Genomic DNA, 18,258 nt, shown 5'->3' on the forward strand with positions numbered 1-18,258 from the left:
TAATTGCAGCATGCAAAACAATAAACCAACACACACATATATATAATATGTATGTATGTACACATCATCATCATCATCTTCATCATCGTTTAACGTCCGCTTTCCATGCTAGCATGGGCTGGACGACTTGACTGAGGACTGGTGAAACCGGATGGCAACACCAGGCTCCAATCTAAATTTGGCAGAGTTTCTACAGCTGGATGCCCTTCCTAATGCCAACCACTCAGAGAGTGTAGTGCATATACATATTGAATATATGACTATTTTCAAATCTGATGTTTTTTTAATGGAGTTTTTTTTTTCATATTTCCTTATTAGTCCATTATGTAACTATAATGTTTCTAAGTCTATTAGCATTTCAAAACCACCTCTGTGTTGCCATCAGGATGAAGTAGTGAGGTGATATTATTACTACATTTTTGTTTTAAGCAACAAGAGATAATAGGGAATGATAATTATAATTGAGAGACATTTTTACTAGATACAAAATTGTTTAGCTGTTTAGCTCTAGATTACTTTCATACTTTATTCCATTGCTACTGAATTTTAAATCCATCATCATCATTTCTTGACCTTTGTAATCTCATCTTCAGGATGAGGTGAGGATGGTGTGCTGCTTTATAGTAGCAGAGTCACTTTAAATGGTAAAGGTATTACCATAGGTATTTCAATTTTGACTAATTAGATTTGTACATCATCAGTCATGGTTTGCATTTTGCTATTCATAAAGCTTTCAGAGCTAATCTAGTTTTACTATATAACTCTAGAATTATCTAGTATGGTGGTGTTATCAACTAATGTTTTTATGTATAATTTTGTTTTATGTACTGTATTGTAATGGCTTTTATTGTAAATGCATGGTCAACCAAAGTGAAAGTGTTATACTTGGGTGCACCATGTTACAGTTTGAGTCTCAAATGTTACAATTTAGATATTTATATTAAAATTTGTTGTCTGAGGTATGTGCTGTGACTTAAAAGTTTGTGGTTTCATGTAGATGAGAAAGATCTTTTGTTTTTAATTTTTATAGTGCTTTAAAAAGTATTCTATTATCTTTGGGTTAAGTTTAATTCATGTTTATGAGTCTGAAAGGATATTATTCATCCATAATAACTGGGGTACTTTTGGTTCATTTTATATGCACTGTGTTTTTTAGTGTTGTATCTGTGATGGGAAGAGGTGGGTCTATTTTTCTATTTTTAATCTACTGCTGTATTTGAGTATTTCGTATTACTAGTGATTGCTTAATTCTTGTTGATTTTTCTAAGTTAAAATGGATTCAGTAGGGTTAAAAATTTAAAGCTCATCTCAGAAGGAAGTATGAAAAATCAGTAATAAAATGGATAAAAGTTATGAAACTTGAATGGTAGTGTCTTCACTGTAACATTTGAAACAAAAGTTGCTCCCTATACATTTTAACGTGTGTGTGTGTGTGTGTGGTGTTAAAAAGGGCATCTAGCCGTAAAAGCCATACCAAAACAAACACTGAAGCCTGGTGCAGTCTTCTGCCTAACCAGTTCCTGTCAAACCATCCAACCCATGCCAGCATGGAAAGCAGACGTTAAATGATGATGATAATTATATATCTATATATATATCATCATCATCATCATCATCATCATCATCTGCATCATTTAACGTCTGTTCTCCATGGGTAAAGCGTTGTGACTAGGACTGATAAGCTGGAGAGCTGCTCCAGATTCCAGTCTGCTTTGGCTTGGTTTCTATGGCTGGCTGCCCTTCCAAATGCCTGCCATTCCACAAAGTGCACTGGGTGCCTTTTACGTGTCACTGGTACAGGTGCTTTTTACGTGTCATGGGCATGGGTGTCATATATATATTGTATATCGACAAATACACACACACACACACACACATGATACTGACAGATATGCTACAGTGACATCCGCAACTGTACAAATGAAGCAATGAATGATATATTGCTAACTCTATTATCATGTTTATTATTAAAACAAACATAATCAGTTGAATACAAGTTGGCTTAGTATGTGTGTTGGGGGTTGGAGGGGAGGCAGGAGTCAGTGCAATTTATTATCATGATGCTATGAAGTCTATAAAAGATATATAATATTAGAAAATAATTAAATATATGTACAGCAACAACACAATGTCGTGTGTGTGTGTGTGTGTGCACATGCATGTGTATATATCCATTAGATACCATATCACATTAGTTTTCTATTTCACTCCCAGAATTTATAATAGAGCTACTTTTTTTTTAATTATGTGCATGCCATTATAATTAAGCAGCTTCCTTTACCCCCTATTTCTCTTTCTCTCTCTCTCTCTCTCTCTCTCTCTCCTCTCTTTCTCTTTATTTGATATACACAGTACTTCTACTACATTTCCTTTTGTTATTAACTGCATGTTGTTTTATACTGGTGTTCCTACAACCACCACCATCACTATTACTACTTACTAGCACTACTAACTCTATATCATTGCTATACTACTTCCAGCATGATCGCAGACACCGTCGTCATTTCTGTCACTACCACTACCACTGTTACTAACAGCAACAATTTAGTCTACTACTGTGTCGTGAAATGCCTGCCTCTGTTAGTCTGTGACAGTTGCAGTACTACTAACACTAACTTATGCTAACCTAATATGGTAAATATCTGTGAAAGGCAACATTAACTAATGGTTAAGCTAACGTTAGAGTCAACCTCTCTGAGTTGAGATCCCTGGATCAAGAGGACCTGTCGCACCAATTACCCAATTATTTTTCACTTGATCAATGTTTCTCACCAACCACCTCTTTTTTTTTTATAAGTATTTTTGTACCTCTTTCCCCTGCTCAGTTTTTGGAATGAGCTAAGAATACTAATAATCATTTGTTCATATATATATATATATATATATATATATGTATATATACACACACACACACATATATATGTATGTACATATTGAGAGTGTGTGTGTGTGTATTGAGTGTTGAAACAATTCAGTTGGTAGAATATGAATTAAGAATAAAGACTACATAAAGTGAGTGTTGTATAGTTTTTGAACCAACAGCTGTTAACTATCTTGTTTTCATTATACATTCAATATACAATAATAATGCATTATATGTGCACAATTTGCACAATTTCATTTTAATAATAAAGTTAACTGAAAGTGATAATTATAATAATAATTTGAGAGATAAAAAGAAAAACATATTTGTATTCCATATTAAATCTTGAATTTATTAATAATAAATTCCAATTATATTAGTTAGATATTAGCTCAATTAAAATTAATGTGCTGGGAGTTTCTGCATAAAATATATGAAATGCAACAAGAATCAGAAAATTATTAAGCCTTGATGTATATAACTGTTCAATTTAATGAATACTTTCTGTAATTTTCAAGTAGAGTATAGTCATGTTTGCTGATTATATTTTTATTTGCAGTTGTTCTTTGATTATTGTATTACTATTTATGGCATTGATTTTCTCTCCTTTCTTAGCTTAATCTTAATTGTATTCATAGCTTATCTACACCCCAGAAGAAAATTACCAAATGAGGAAATTAAACAAAGCTGAAACTTTATTCAGTTCCCTAGTGAATTAAAATATTAAAATGTTGTTCTTCCAAGCTATGTTAGTTCTGTTGACATCAAGTTTATCAGACAGTATTGTTCCTTCTCAATCTGTTGAAGTGTAGTGGCTGTGAGGTTAATATGCTAGGCTAGTCTACAGACTAAATAATCATGAGTTCAAATCTCACTACAATCCTTGTGATTATGTCTCTGAAGAAGGCATTAAACTGTACTGACTTCAGTCTGCATGGCTTGGAACAATTGTCATTCTTAATCCATAGTTAACAATAACAAAGACATCCAACAATATATAAATGTTTGTAAAACCATCCAATTCATGCTGAATTGCAACAAAGTGACATAAAAGACAGAAAAAATATTAAGTTATTAAAAATTAATGAAAGGAGGCATAGTTAGAATAATAGTCTAAATTTATCTGAAACAGCTCTGGATACTTCTTATAGTTTTGAAATACTAACCCTATTGTTGTTGTTATTATTATTATTATTATTATTATTATTATTATCATTATCATCATCATCGTCGTCGTCGTCATCATCATCATCATTATCATCACTGTTGTTGTTGTTGTCAGACAGACATTTGTTTTCTAGAGATCAGTTCAAGTGAGTGGTTTCAGCTGTTGAGAGGAGAAGTAGGTGATGTAAAACCTAAGCAGTATGTTATCAGACTACACTGGTGACTTGCAAGTGTAATACTGTCTCACCTCAGAGAGGTACTCACTAAAATAGGTTCTACCTGAGACACCTATTGTACTAATTTGTTATTTTCTGCCCTTACAGCATGACTCGAGGAAAGCTGAAAACTTTGACAAGATGTTCACCTCTAAGGATGTCAAAATGACCCCAACAGACAGTCTAATCATCATGAATATTGATGATAGTGCATTCAGGAACTTCTCTTTTGTCAATCCCTTTTTCAGTCAAATACAATCAGACTCTTGAGCGGTAGTATGTATACTTTTGCTTTTTTTCATTTCCTTCCCTTCCACAAGAATGCTGCTTGTAACTGTGATGACCATATTTTGTAAAGACTGGTTCCACTTAACAACCAGCCTCATCATAAATGCCTACCAACTCATAATTAAGACTGCTAGGATTTGAATGCTTTCTGAAGTGTCATCATTTGATTAGACAAAAATTCAGTTAACACAATATGCAGTAAATTAACAAGACCTATTAACAATCTATGTTCGCTTCATTATTTATTAGTAGGCTTCCATTAACATCAGCCTTATCCTAACTATTCCAGAAGTGCCTATAAAGGTTTTGGATATTGGCTTTTCTCGCCAAGCTAAAACGTAACAACAAAAGTCTCTCACTCTGTCCAATCAAGGAATCATATTTCGTTCAATACAATTTGTAAATCAGTTTCAGTTCTTTTCTCAAATATTCCTATTCCTCCTTTTTATTAAAATAATGAATTTAAGTTTCATGTGCACCCTTATTAAAATCATGAAGACAAGTTAAGATATCATCTATTTCATTATAACTTGTCCATTGGTTAAGGGTTGTTATGGTAGTGCTACTGCAGATCTTGATGATAAAGGAGGAGATAGAGACCCATAATGTCATCTCCTGTTCACACTTCTGATGGAAAATCTTAATGGCATAGCTCATCAGTACTCATGATTGTGTGATAATGATGGTGGTGGGGAGCCATTTCCTTTCTGGGGTCATGGTTGACCGACATCTGGCGACAATTGATTACAATTCACTGACAACACCTGAGCTCTCTCAGGATACACCTGCTGACAGATGACACTCTTGTTAAAAGAGGGATATGTCAATACTGTAGGGATGCAGGAGATGAAGAAGCTGAGTTTAATGTTGCAAATTTCATTGGTGTTGTTCTTAAATCACTTTAGTTCACACACTATAATTAATTTAATAGTTTCCATATTGTGGCTGACAAGGTATTTAACTCCAGGCTTCACACACTGTGCTTAATGCATTGTAGTTAACACATACTCTTTCACATATTGATTCCTGGAGCAATTATATTTTATCTTTTCTCTTATTAATTATTTATATCCATTATATTGTAAGGTGATGTTGCTTTATTTAATCTTCGTTTCCTAATTATTTGTTATCAATCAGAAGGAGAAGGCTGAAGTGATAAAGTATTTGATTTTTCTGTTCATGAGTTATTAGTTCAGATCCATCACTGACATTTCATTTTGTTCTGCTGGAACATTTATTCTTTGTTAACTCGGTCTATCTAACTGTCAACAACAAGTATCAGATTCAATATGATTCAGCTACAGACAAAAGTCTCTCGATTGGTTCACCTAGCTAATTGTTAGCAAAGAGTTAATACCAGATTAGTCTGGTCCAGTCCTTGTCTGCCTCGCAACTTGATCCAGAATCCATATTTTTGTTTATGCATCTGATATGTTTAATTGTCTATTCCACATGAAATTTATCATGTAGGAACAACCACCACTACATGAGTATCTTTCTCACATGTGAGTGATTCTCACCATTATCCATTTAGACCTTATACAGATTCTCTCCTTCCATGTGTTTTCCTTCTTTACAGGTTAGCCATAAAATTATTTTCTCCCAACAATACACAAACATCTAAGTCTATAAACCCCATTTCTACTCATGTTAGCATGGAATGAATTGATGCAAAATAGTTCTGAAGCCTCATATAGGCTGGGTGTTTAAATATGTTGGCCTGTTGCTTTAGATAGCTTTCCTTCAATTGTCAGTTTTGATTTTTCCCTAGTCTGTCTCTGCCAGTCCTCACAGTTGTGTGATTGCCGCTCACTGAAATCTTTAATTGCATATCAATCATATGAACCCAGTTTTTCCATGCAAATATAAACCTTTCCACTTGCAGAACCAGATAATGTTAACTAGACTATGCCCAGAACTTTAACACATTGCTAAGTATTGGACCAATTGCTTTCAAAGATCTTCTCGAATAGAACTGTTCAAAGTTACTTAATAACAGTAGGAGCAACAACAATAACCACAATATCAAAAGCAGTCAAAGCAAGAACACTGGCAAACATAACCACAAGCATTACCATAATGAACAAAGTCAAAAGACAAAATCATTAAATGCAACATTTGATTGAAACTGAACTATTTTTATTCTTGAAAAGGTATCTGTAACACATGGATTGTAGATTTTATTCCCAAATACAACAACAGAATAGAAATACATAACAACTAGGAACTAATTAAATGTTAATCAGATTGCAGTAATTAATTCATTCACCTAATTGTTATTTAGAAATGAATGTTCTCAACTCTTGTATTGATACTCCATACTCATACATACACGCCAACATCTCTCTCTCTCTCTCTCTCTATATATATATATATATATATATATATATATAGAGAGAGAGAGAGAGAGAGAGAGAGAGAGAGAGGGGTGGGGACCAGCTATCCGAATTGACAGTACCTTGGTAGATAAAGCAATTAAGGGTATGAAGATAGGAAAAGCCCCCTGCCCATCAGGAATCACCGCAGAGATGCTCGAAATATCTGGCAGTGTCGGCTATAGCTTAGTCACCCATATAGTCAACCAGGTGATACATGAAGGAGTCATACCCAATGACTGGTGTAGCAGCATCATAGTCAACTGCTACAAAGGTAAAGGTGACGCATTAGACACAAATAATTACAGAGGTATTAAGTTGTTGAATCAGGTAATGAAATCCACAGAGAGGGTTGTAGCCCAACTAATTAGGGAGAGAGTCAGTTTACATGAGATGCAGTTTGGGTTTGTGCCAGGGAAAAGTGCCACTGATGCTATATTTCTGATAAGACAGCTGCAGGAGAAATACCCAGCCAAAGATAAACCCCTGTACCTGGCTTTCATTGACATGGAGAAAGCCTTTGACAGAGTCCCTCGATCCCTTATCTGGTGGTCAGTGAGGAAACTAGTGAGAGCTGTGCAAGCCATGTACAGGGACGCTGTCAGTAAGGTGAGGGTTGGCATTGAGTATAGTGAAGAATTTCGGGGAGGGAATCCACCAAGGATCAGTCCTCAGCCCCCTCTTATTCATCATAGTCTTCCAGGCAATAACAGAGGAATTCAAGACAGGATGCCCCTGGGAGCTCCTCTATGTTAATGACCTTAGTCTAATTGCTGAGTCACTATCAGAATTAGAGGAGAGATTTTAGGTATGGAAGCAAGGATTAGAATTGAAGGGCCTTAGAGTCAACCTAGCTAAAACTAAAGTCCTAATAAGTAGGAAGGCAGACAAACCACAAATCCCTTCAAGTAGATGGCCCTGCTCGATCTGTAGAAAAGGCGTAGGTAGAAACTCTATAAGATGTACCCAGTGCAAGCTCTGGACACATAAGAAGTGCAACAATATCAAAGGAAGGCTAACTGGGAAAATAGTTTTTGTATGTGGCAAATGCTCAGGAACAATAAACACTGGAAATATGCAAAGAACAACTTCTGTCACATTCCAGGTAGAAAAACTACAAGTATTTGATAGCTTCCATTATCTAGCTGACCAAGTCAGTAACGGGGGTGGGTGCTCTGAGAGTGTAGCTGCTAGAATAAGAATAGCCTGGGCAAAGTTCAGAGAGCTCTTACCTCTGCTGGTGACAAAGGGCCTCTCGCTCAGAGTAAAAGGCAGACTGTATGATGCATGTGTACAAACAGCCATGCTACATGGCAGTGAAGCATGGGCCATGACTGCTGAGGACATGCGTAAGCTTGCAAGGAATGAAGCCAGTATGCCCGCTGGTTGTATAATGTCAGTGTGCATACACGACAGAGTGTAAGCACCCTGATAGAAAAGTTGGACCTAAGAAGCATCAGATGTGGTGTGGAAGAGGGACGACAACACTGGTATGGACATGTGTTGCGAATGGATGAGGACAGCTGTGTGAAAAAGTGTTACACCCTAGCAATTGAGGGAACCTATGGAAGAGGTAGACCCAGGAAGACCTCGGATGAGGTGGTGAAGCACAACCTTTGAACATTGGGCCTCACCGAGGCAATGACTAGTGACAAAGACCTTTGGAGATACGCTGTGCTTGAGAAGACCCAGCAAGCTAAGTGAGACCATAACCCATGGCCTATGCCAGTGGTGTATAACCACTTATGAGTACCCTTCATTCATTGGACAATAAACTTTGCTTGTGAGGACCTGTTGAGGCAAGTGAAATCAAAATCGCTGATGTAGCCAATGACAGTACCACCTGATTGGTGCCAGTGGAACGTTAAAAACACCATCCAAGTATGATCATTGCCAGGGCCACTGACTGGCTCCCGTGCCGGTGTCACGTAAAAAGCACCAGTCAAGCATGATCATTGCCAGCATCTCCATACTGGCTCCTGTGCCAGTGGCACGTGAAAAACAACATTCAAGCACGGTCGTTGCCAGTGCCGTCAGGCATTTAAATACATCAATGAAAAGCATTATCACTATGTAGATAAACTCTGAGGTTAAAACACAGGGCTCTTTTTTGTATATAAAACTGTGAATAGCTTGTATAATTTCAAATAGTTATTTCTTGTGCAGTTTCAACTAGTTATTGTCTTCTCCTTTAGAGTATCTACTCATGTTCAAAGTGACTCACAGATTACTTTGGAAAAATTCAGTGAGTTAGAAGTATCAATTTTGCTCATTTACACATTAGTACATTTCCTAACAAAGTTGTTTAATAGCTAAAGTACTGAGACAGTGGTATGTGGTTAAAGTTTGAATAAGTTTACATACCTGTGTTTAAGAAGCGTACATTCAATAAGTTTACATACCTATGTTTAAGTCTGTGTACATATGGCAGACCAATTTAAGTTTTATACTATAAATGCTATTTTCTCCATGTTCAATCAGTAAAATATGTCACCAACCTCTTTTGAAGCAGTAAAAATTCCTGAGACTAGTTCAGACCAATCTTTTTCTAGTTGCACAAAGAAAATCAACAGAGTGTATAGTTCATAGAGTGTCGTTGATGCTATGTTGATGGATACCATTAACCCTCAGTAGCTGATGCCATCTTAGTCTTAGGTTTAAGATTCAGGCTGACTCTCTCCTAAATTGAAATGCCATCTATCAAAAGATTTAGTCTCAGCTATGTTGACTTGAGTAACAAGAAATGAAGTATTTTGCTCAAAAAACACAACATACCACTTGAGACTTACAACTTCATGATCATGAATCCAACACCCTAGCCACTAGATGAAACACCTTCTCATAATGCTATCTTACTATAAATAAGTACTGTTATTGGGTGTTTTCTTCTGTAAGTAGAACCAGAACTTAATAACTCACTATTGTTTAATACATTTACAGTGCTGACCTTCAGTTGTGCCCCTCCTGCAAACCAGCCTCTTAAAAGTCAATTCCATTTTTTTTTTACCTCTCTTCATTTCATGAGTTACTATGCTGTTGTATCTTGTCTCCAGTAACAGATTTTCCTGACGAATCATATACAGTTGCACACTTTCTGTATATATATATATATATATATATATATATATATATATGAATCACGATGTATCAGTTATGATCTCTAGGTATGAAGAAAGAAAAATTACATAATATGCTAAAATATTTCAATGTCAATACACTACAAATTTACTACTCTTGTATACATTCTAGCTGACTCTGAAATACAAATATATCTTTACAAGCTTTGCTACATTTTATAGTTATTTTTGTGGCAATGTTTAAATAGGATACAACAACATTATGTTTAGAGGCTTCTTTACAGTTTATGGTTATATCACAGTCATGGCAGCTTCTAACTTATCCTCTCCACCAATTTTTGTTTATTAAACATTTTATTCTTGCATGCTCTTACTCTTTTTTTTTCTTTTTCTTTTATTTAAACTATGTATTTTGATTTATCCATTTTTTTCACCCTATTTTACACTTTATTTGCATTTCTTTCTGAAATTCAAATTGTTGCTTTTATTTTCTTTCTTTCTTCATTTTAATTTCTGGGGGGGGGGGGGTTCTCTTTTATTTCTCTCTCGTTTCACTACTTCTCATACTTCCCATTCTACTCACCTTGTTTCCAAATTTCCTCACTTTTTTCAGTTTTTCCCCACAAAATTATTTACATCCACCCACTTTTAATTTTCTCAACCTGAATGCATTACACCAAACATGAGTGTCTTCACCAATTTCAACCACTTAATCTTTTCTCATCTTGCAACTCATCTTTAGAAGAAATTCTTAATAGCTCTCTTACGAATGATAGTGATTTAGTTTCAGTTGGTTTGGATATATTAATTATTAGTGATAGAAGTATTAGTACCAAAAGGCAATCTTTATATCCAACTTAATGTGGATGTCATGTTTGAAGGCCAAATAATGTGTTATTAGCCTTGAAAGAATCTCATGTAGGCGCTTAGAGCATAAAAACACACATACCTAGATCGTAGCAGATGAGAATCATTTATTACGGATGGCCATCTGCTATGATTTATGTCAGTGCTTTTATATACCATGCACCTATATGAGAGGGTCTCTCAAAAGCTAATGATGCTGTTTTTGGCATTCTAACAAGACATCCACGTTAATGTACAGGTATATGAACAGACAGGTAGATAGACATCATTAAAGCAAACATATGGTTGTAATGTTACAATGGAATATCCAACTAATATATATACTAGTATAAATAGATACTAGTATTCTTCTGTATGCTGAGGAAGTACTTTTTTATAATACTAATATTGATATTAATGAACTTATTGTATACACTGTTCAGGTACACTACAACTCACTGAAAAAGAGTAAAAGAGATGACTGAAAGTGGCAATAAGTCAAGTGAAGAAAGACAGTAGTGATAGTCATAAGTGTTTCAGTAGTTCACAGTGCTAATCCAGAGATTTAAAATGCAATGTTTAATGCTCACTGTGTACTTTCTAAAGAATTTTACCCTGTTTCAAGACATAAGAATTGGAAGCAAAACCTTTTCAGAATGCCCTTAGCATTTGTAATATACTGAGTATAGGGTAAGGTAGCTATTAAAAACACAGGTTAACACATGTTCTAGAAAAATCTAATTTTGAAGAGGTAAGGTGATATAAGTTTAGGGTGAACTATTCAGGTTATAAGGACAATGTAGCTAATACAATAAAACGACAAAAAAAGCCATGCTTCAGAATAAAAATTATCATGTTTAGGGAGATTTAGTAATTAATTGAATGACTTTTCTGTGGACTTGGCTTGATATTTTGATAACCAATTGACAGTGACCATCCGCCATAAGAAACACTATGTGTTATAAGAAACAGTTAGGAAATATTTAATATCTGTTTCTAGTTAGTTTCCTCTATTTGTGCATGTGCTCTGAAGCCATGTACTTATGCAATAATTCTATTTTAACATCATATATAAGTTACTTTGTACCAAGTGGATTGTTCTATCCTCTGACCTAGTTCTCCATAACAACTAAAAGAGCTGACAAACTCTTCTCTTTTATCACTTGACATTCATTTACAGATCTATGTATGGCTACCTAGGCAGAACTCTATAGTGATACTTTCTTTTTTTATCCCTTATTTATCTCTAATCTTTTCTACTCTAGGCACAAGGCCTGAAATTTTGGGAGAGGGGTCCAGTCAATTAGATCGACCCTGGTACACAGCTGGTACTTAATTTATCAACCCCGAAAGGATGAAAGGCAAAGTCAACCTCGGTGGAATTTGAACTAAGAATGTAAAGACAGACGAAATATCGCTAAGTATTTTGCCTGATATGCTAACGTTTCTGCCAGCTCACCGCCTTACAAAAGAAATGTCATATATTTAAATACTTTCAGTTTAATATTAACAACTGGAAATTAATTCATCTTGATATCACAGTGTGAAAATCTCAGGTCAATGACATGGTTCATTTGATCATATAAAGAAGCTCAATAAGAACCAACATATTTTCTTGCATTAGCCATAAGTAGAATTGACCTGAACACTACACTACAATGAAACACTCAACAGCTTCACCATGCTGAAACAGAATTTCACATCAATGGTGAAACAGAATTTACCATCACAACTGTGATCTGAATGCTGTACCAATATGATTTGATACATTGACCTTTCAAGTGATCGCCTAGTATCTACTTTACTCACTTAGTTCAGAAAATATGAAATAAATAGTAATAGTGTAGAAGTGTTTATCTAATTAAATACACCTCATTTCATGAAGAAAGGTGAATCAGTTGATTGTGAATGAAAGGAGGCTCTCACTCTAAGTGATTAGTTCATTAGACCTAATTAGATAGACATTTAAGCTACTCAATTATAGGCAGTGATAATATCAAAATTAATCATAATTAATCAAATTTTTGCCATAAGTGTTTTGTGACAGAAATCTTATGTATGATGTAACCCAGAAGTTTATCAATTGTTACTATGTGGAGAACATGAGGCAACTACCATATGGTGTGGAGAGCCATAGATAGAACTACCATATAACTTATTGACTATAATACAACTGCCATATAGTGTGGTGATTATCACTGAACTATCATATTGTTTGATGACTAAGATAAAAATACCATAGTGCATCATGGTCATGATCATAGTGCGGAGATTATGACAGAATTACCATGGATCAATGAGGACTATGATAGAATTGTCATAGTGTGAAGGCTATAATAAAACTACTCTATTGTGTGAAGACCATAATAGATCTAACATATATGTATAGTGTAGTGACTATTATAGAACTATCACAGAGTATATAGTGACCCTGATAGAACGACCATAGCATGGTTAGCATATTATAAGGGATATTTCACATACAGGAGGACCCAGTAGTTAGTATATTTTATAATGTCAAACACTATGTAGACAGAGAATCAAAGAAATTTATATTTATTAGAAGTATATAGTTGTGGACTTCCTCAGTGAAAAGGAGAATTATAACAGACAGGGACGTTGTGTTTGATGGTTGAGAAGCTATCAAGATTATTTAGTTGTCAAGGGAAACAGTGAGATGAGTAGGTTTCTGAAGTATAAAAGTGATGTTAATTAAAGAATGTAATGTAATATATGTAGTGAAATAAGAAAAGTAGAGTAGCTGTTAAGATGGAAGCAAAGATGACAATAAAGATGTATAAGAGATGGTTGGTATACTTCTGACAGACATGGGATTGAATAGGATTCACTCACCTAAATGATGAACCAGGACTTGTTTAAATAAACTGTTAATGAAATTCCTAACACCTTTCCAGAGATGCTTTTTAAACAATTAATAAATGTTCAAATGTTCTAATTTTTTCTCCTCTTTAGCGTGACTACCTTTGTGACTACCATTTGTATCTTCTCACTTCTCACCTCTCACTAATGTCTGTCTGATAACTGAAAGTAATTTCTTTGTTGTACTTGTTGACACACAGACAGATTGTGTAATTCATTTAGTTTATTATTCACATTAATGCAAAAAGATAATCAGTAATTTCATTTTGTAGTTATTTTATTTTCCTAAAAAAATTATCTCAATATGTCATTCCAATCGACTTTCCTATTATTAAGATATTGCATAAAGTCTGTCACAAGTGTTATACTTAAGTGTATTGTATGTGTTCATAGTATGTGTTATATTTGTATAGTGTATATTATGATTATGTATAATATATTTATATTTGTATGTATGTGGTTATGATGTTTAGTATAAGTTATAAGTATATCTAGCATGTATCTTATAATTATGTGTAGTGGGTGTTATTTTTACGTACAACACCAATTAGAGAGAATATCAAACTTGGTATTTACCAGGAGGATTGTTGCCATTAAAAATAACACAATATTTGTATTCTAAGTGGTAGGTATAGTTGTTTATGTAAGTAACAGCTAATTGTCCAATACACATGCAGACATATATATGTGTGTGAGTGTGTACCAATAGAAATAGTCTTCTGCATTTAGTTATTTTTGTGATACTTAATGATACTGTAATATTTTTATGTATATTTCCAGGGGCCTTACTTATGTGCAGCATGTATTATGCACGCATTGCCCCTCATGCTATAGAAGTATTATGGTCATGAAAATGTTGCTATAGCATGGAATTCTGTAATAGGAAACCTGCTTTCCCAGTGAGTCCTATCTACATTGACTTCCTTGTAACATAGAAATCAATTGTGAAATTGGCTTCACAATCGTGGAATTCCATGTTAAGGCAAGATTTTCAGGATTACAATGCTTCTGCAATTCAAGGGATACCAATAATTATATATAGTATTTGTTATTGTTATATACATTGTGTATTGTTTATGTGTGTATTATGTGTTGCAATCATGTCCATTGTACAAATGTGTTGTATATGTTATGGGTATGTATAGCAATTGTTAAAACATTAACATGCCTGTAATGTATGTTGTAATGTATATCTAATTGTTGATACCTATGTAATGTATTTTTAATTGGTAATACCAGTGCACTATATAGTAAATTATTACCATCCTTGTAATGTAAGTTGAATTATTAATACCAATGACAGCATCAGCTTTCTTAGTTTCTATTTCCAATCATAATTCTGTTTATATGGTTAAGACATAAACTTGATTCAGACACACACTGCTGTTGCAATGACCAACAAAAACAGCTGCAGTGTTATTTATGAGAGAAAAAAAACTACAAGCTCTGTTAACTGACTGATTTAATGTAACTGAGATACATGTCTATAACTTCCTGTCACAGCAATGGTGTCAATCTTGCTGCTAACTGCATCCCTTGTGTTGGCTATTCACCTCCATTGTTCATAGAAGCAGTCAAAGAGTCAACTGTCTGAATTGTCTTCTTTTCCATTTCCTTGTTTCTTTCCTTCTTTGAATAAATCAAACCACTTTTTCTTCAAAATTCTCTAGCATAAGCTGAAAGCTTCACTCATTTGATTGAAAGGTGTTTTATAATGTTCTACATTTTAGCTTCCTTTGATGTTTTCATAGATTATATTTTAGTGAACTTACGAGTGGTTGGTTACAATAGCATCAGTCAATGTGTGTGCAAAGAAATAATTGCACTGACATGGACATTAGCTGTGAATGGATGTTGATTTAGAACAAAAGTGCAATGGTATGTTGACAGAGGAATATACAGTGAATTCCAAGTAGAAGAAGACATAGGAGAAAGTGGTGAGTTCAGATCACAGAATGACATGGCTTACATACAAGATGATAAAAGAATAAAACTTGTGATTTGTTGTACAGCAGAGCCATCCTACCCATACCTGCTTAGAAACATTGACATTAAAACAGTAAGGATGAAATAAACAGTAGTAATCTCTTAGTTCTCTACCAATTGTGATCATGAATTGTTTTCAGTGAAAGCAATTGAAACAGTATTAAGTTAAAATCGCCATCTGTGGATCATAATAAATGTATATACACCGTAGAAAGGTATATTACTGTGGTTTTTTGTTTAAGATAGAACCTCTTCATAGACATGTCGTGTTAAAAACTCAATGTCTAGTGAAGCAAAATGAACATTGTCACAGCAGGGACTCATAGAAACATTAGATACATTTCACTCTTCATGAGGCTTGTACCCATTTGTTACTTCTTTGAATGAAATTTGTGCTTTGATATATAAGAAACAGTGAATAACATATTCATTTATGTTGCAGAATGCTTACTGGGCACTAAAAATATTCGGCCAATGCAATTGAAATAGAATTAAGATTAAACAGGCATTTGTGTATCATACTAAATGTATATGCCCTGTAGAAAGGCATTCTGCTGTGGATTTTGTCTGAGTGAAAATTTCTTCATAGATATTTTACGTTAAAAATGTAATGCATTATATATATCAAAGCAAAATGAACACAGTCATTATATGAAATGGCAGCTGCTATTAACAATATCAGAAACATCTCATCTGATTACAAGGCTTGTTTGTTGTTATTCCATGTTGCTTCTGATCTCTTCCACCACCAATTCTATTTAGTATTGTCTTCAGTATACATGTCTTCCTTCTTTTTCTTTCTTTTTTTTTTTTTTTTTTTTTTTTTTTTTTTTTTTTTTGCCTGATATATCTATGAATTGGAAGCAATAGTTCATCTTCAGTCAATGTTTTATTGATATTTTCAGTTGATCTACCTATACCCCATTTATTTCAGACTATACCATCCACTGGCTGATATTCTAAGACTGCAATTTTATTTGTAATATTTTCCATTGTTCTTCTGCATTTTTCACTAATAGCTAGTTTCAGTTCATTAAAATTCTTACTTTCATGTAACAAAACAAGCTTTTTTTCATTCTTGTATTTTTATTATTATTATAAATAATAATAATAATAATAATCCTTTCTACTTAAGGCACAAGACTTGAAATTTTAGGAGAGGAGGACTAGTGGATTAGAACAATCCCCAGTATTTCACTGGTACTTAGTTTATCGACCCCAAAAGGATAAAAGGCAAAGTCAACCTTAGAGGAATTTGAACTCAGAAAATAAAGACAGATGAAATGCCGCTAAGCATTTTGCCTGGTGTGCTAACAATTGTGCCAGCTCACAACCTTAATAATAATAATAATAATAATAATCCTACTTACTATAGGCACAAGGCCTAAAAATTTGGTGGGAGGGGCCTGATTACATCGACCTCAAATTCTCAAATGGTACTTATTTCATCGACACCAAACTCAAAAATGATGAAATAATAACAAGGAAAGCTGGCAAAGACAATAACACAACAGGCTTAGCAGCATCTTGTCCATCTTTACGTTCTGAATCCAAGTTCCACTGAGGTCAACTTTGCCTTTCATCCTTTCGGGGGTCAAAGAAATACATACCAGTTGAGAACTGGGGTCGATGTAATTGACTAGCACTCCAAAACCATAAAAAAAATTTCAAGCCTTGTGTCTATAGTAGAAAGACTTATTGTTATTATTATTATTATTATTATTATTATTATTATTATTAGGAGAGCCAACAGAATCATTAATGGACAAAATGTTTATGATATTTCTTCCAACTCATTAAGCTCCAAGTTCAAATTTCGCCAAAATTAGCTTTGCCCTTCAGCCTTTGAGGCTCAATGAAATATATAGTAATCAAGTACTAGGACCAAAGGTATTGGTTAACCCCCTTCCCTCAAAATAGCTGGCTTTGTGCCAAAATTAGAATTATTATCATCGTTATTATTATCATTATTATTATTACTGTTATTATTATTATTATTATTATTATTATTATTCTTATTATTATGCTTTGCAGAATTTTGTCCATTTTTATGTTCTGAGCTCAAATTCCACTGAGGTCAACTTCACCTTTCACCCTATCAAGGTCAATGAAATAAGTACCAGTTGAGCACCGGGGTCAATATTATCAACTAGCCCCTCCTCCAAAATTGCGGACCTTGTGCCTATAGTAGAAAGGATTATTATTATTATGTTTGACTTTTGTTTTGCATTTGCACAAGTTGGATCCAAGTCTCACCCAGAGACCTCAAGAGACAACAAGTTAGAAGTTCATGTAGGTGTTATGCCTAGGGTACCATATATTTGGATTTGTACAGTTTTGTTCAAGTGAACGTTTAAGAAACCATAAGAAAATTATGTGTTTGCTTTAAAATTTGAGATCACATAGACAGTATTTTACGTAGGATATGGGCAGTTCCCATGAGAACTATCTTTTGAACTTCAGCCATTTTGGGGTTTCCTGGTATCTGAGCTAGGTAGTAATCAGCCCGTTTCGCTGTCATTCCCAGGGCACCTATGACAATAGGTATTGTTTTCGTCTTC

General features: G+C 34.3%; 1 protein-coding gene across 2 annotated transcripts in view; it reads left to right on the forward strand.

Moving 5' to 3' along the window:
* Window positions 1-18,258, forward strand: part of LOC106874285 (calcium-dependent protein kinase C) — a 344,185-nt gene that overhangs the window by 320,287 nt on the left and 5,640 nt on the right. Inside the window, exon 16 of one of the 2 annotated variants that reach the window (XM_052966507.1) lies at window positions 4,354-4,521. The exons of the other annotated variant lie outside the window; for it this stretch is intronic. Within the exon in view, the coding sequence (XP_052822467.1) occupies window positions 4,354-4,515 (162 nt within the window). The 3' untranslated portion in view covers window positions 4,516-4,521. Of the gene's footprint in view, window positions 1-4,353; window positions 4,522-18,258 lie in introns of those variants that run through there. 2 annotated transcript variants of the gene reach the window in all.

This window comes from Octopus bimaculoides, chromosome 3 (assembly GCF_001194135.2).
Source record: "Octopus bimaculoides isolate UCB-OBI-ISO-001 chromosome 3, ASM119413v2, whole genome shotgun sequence".
NCBI lineage: Eukaryota > Metazoa > Mollusca > Cephalopoda > Octopoda > Octopodidae > Octopus > Octopus bimaculoides.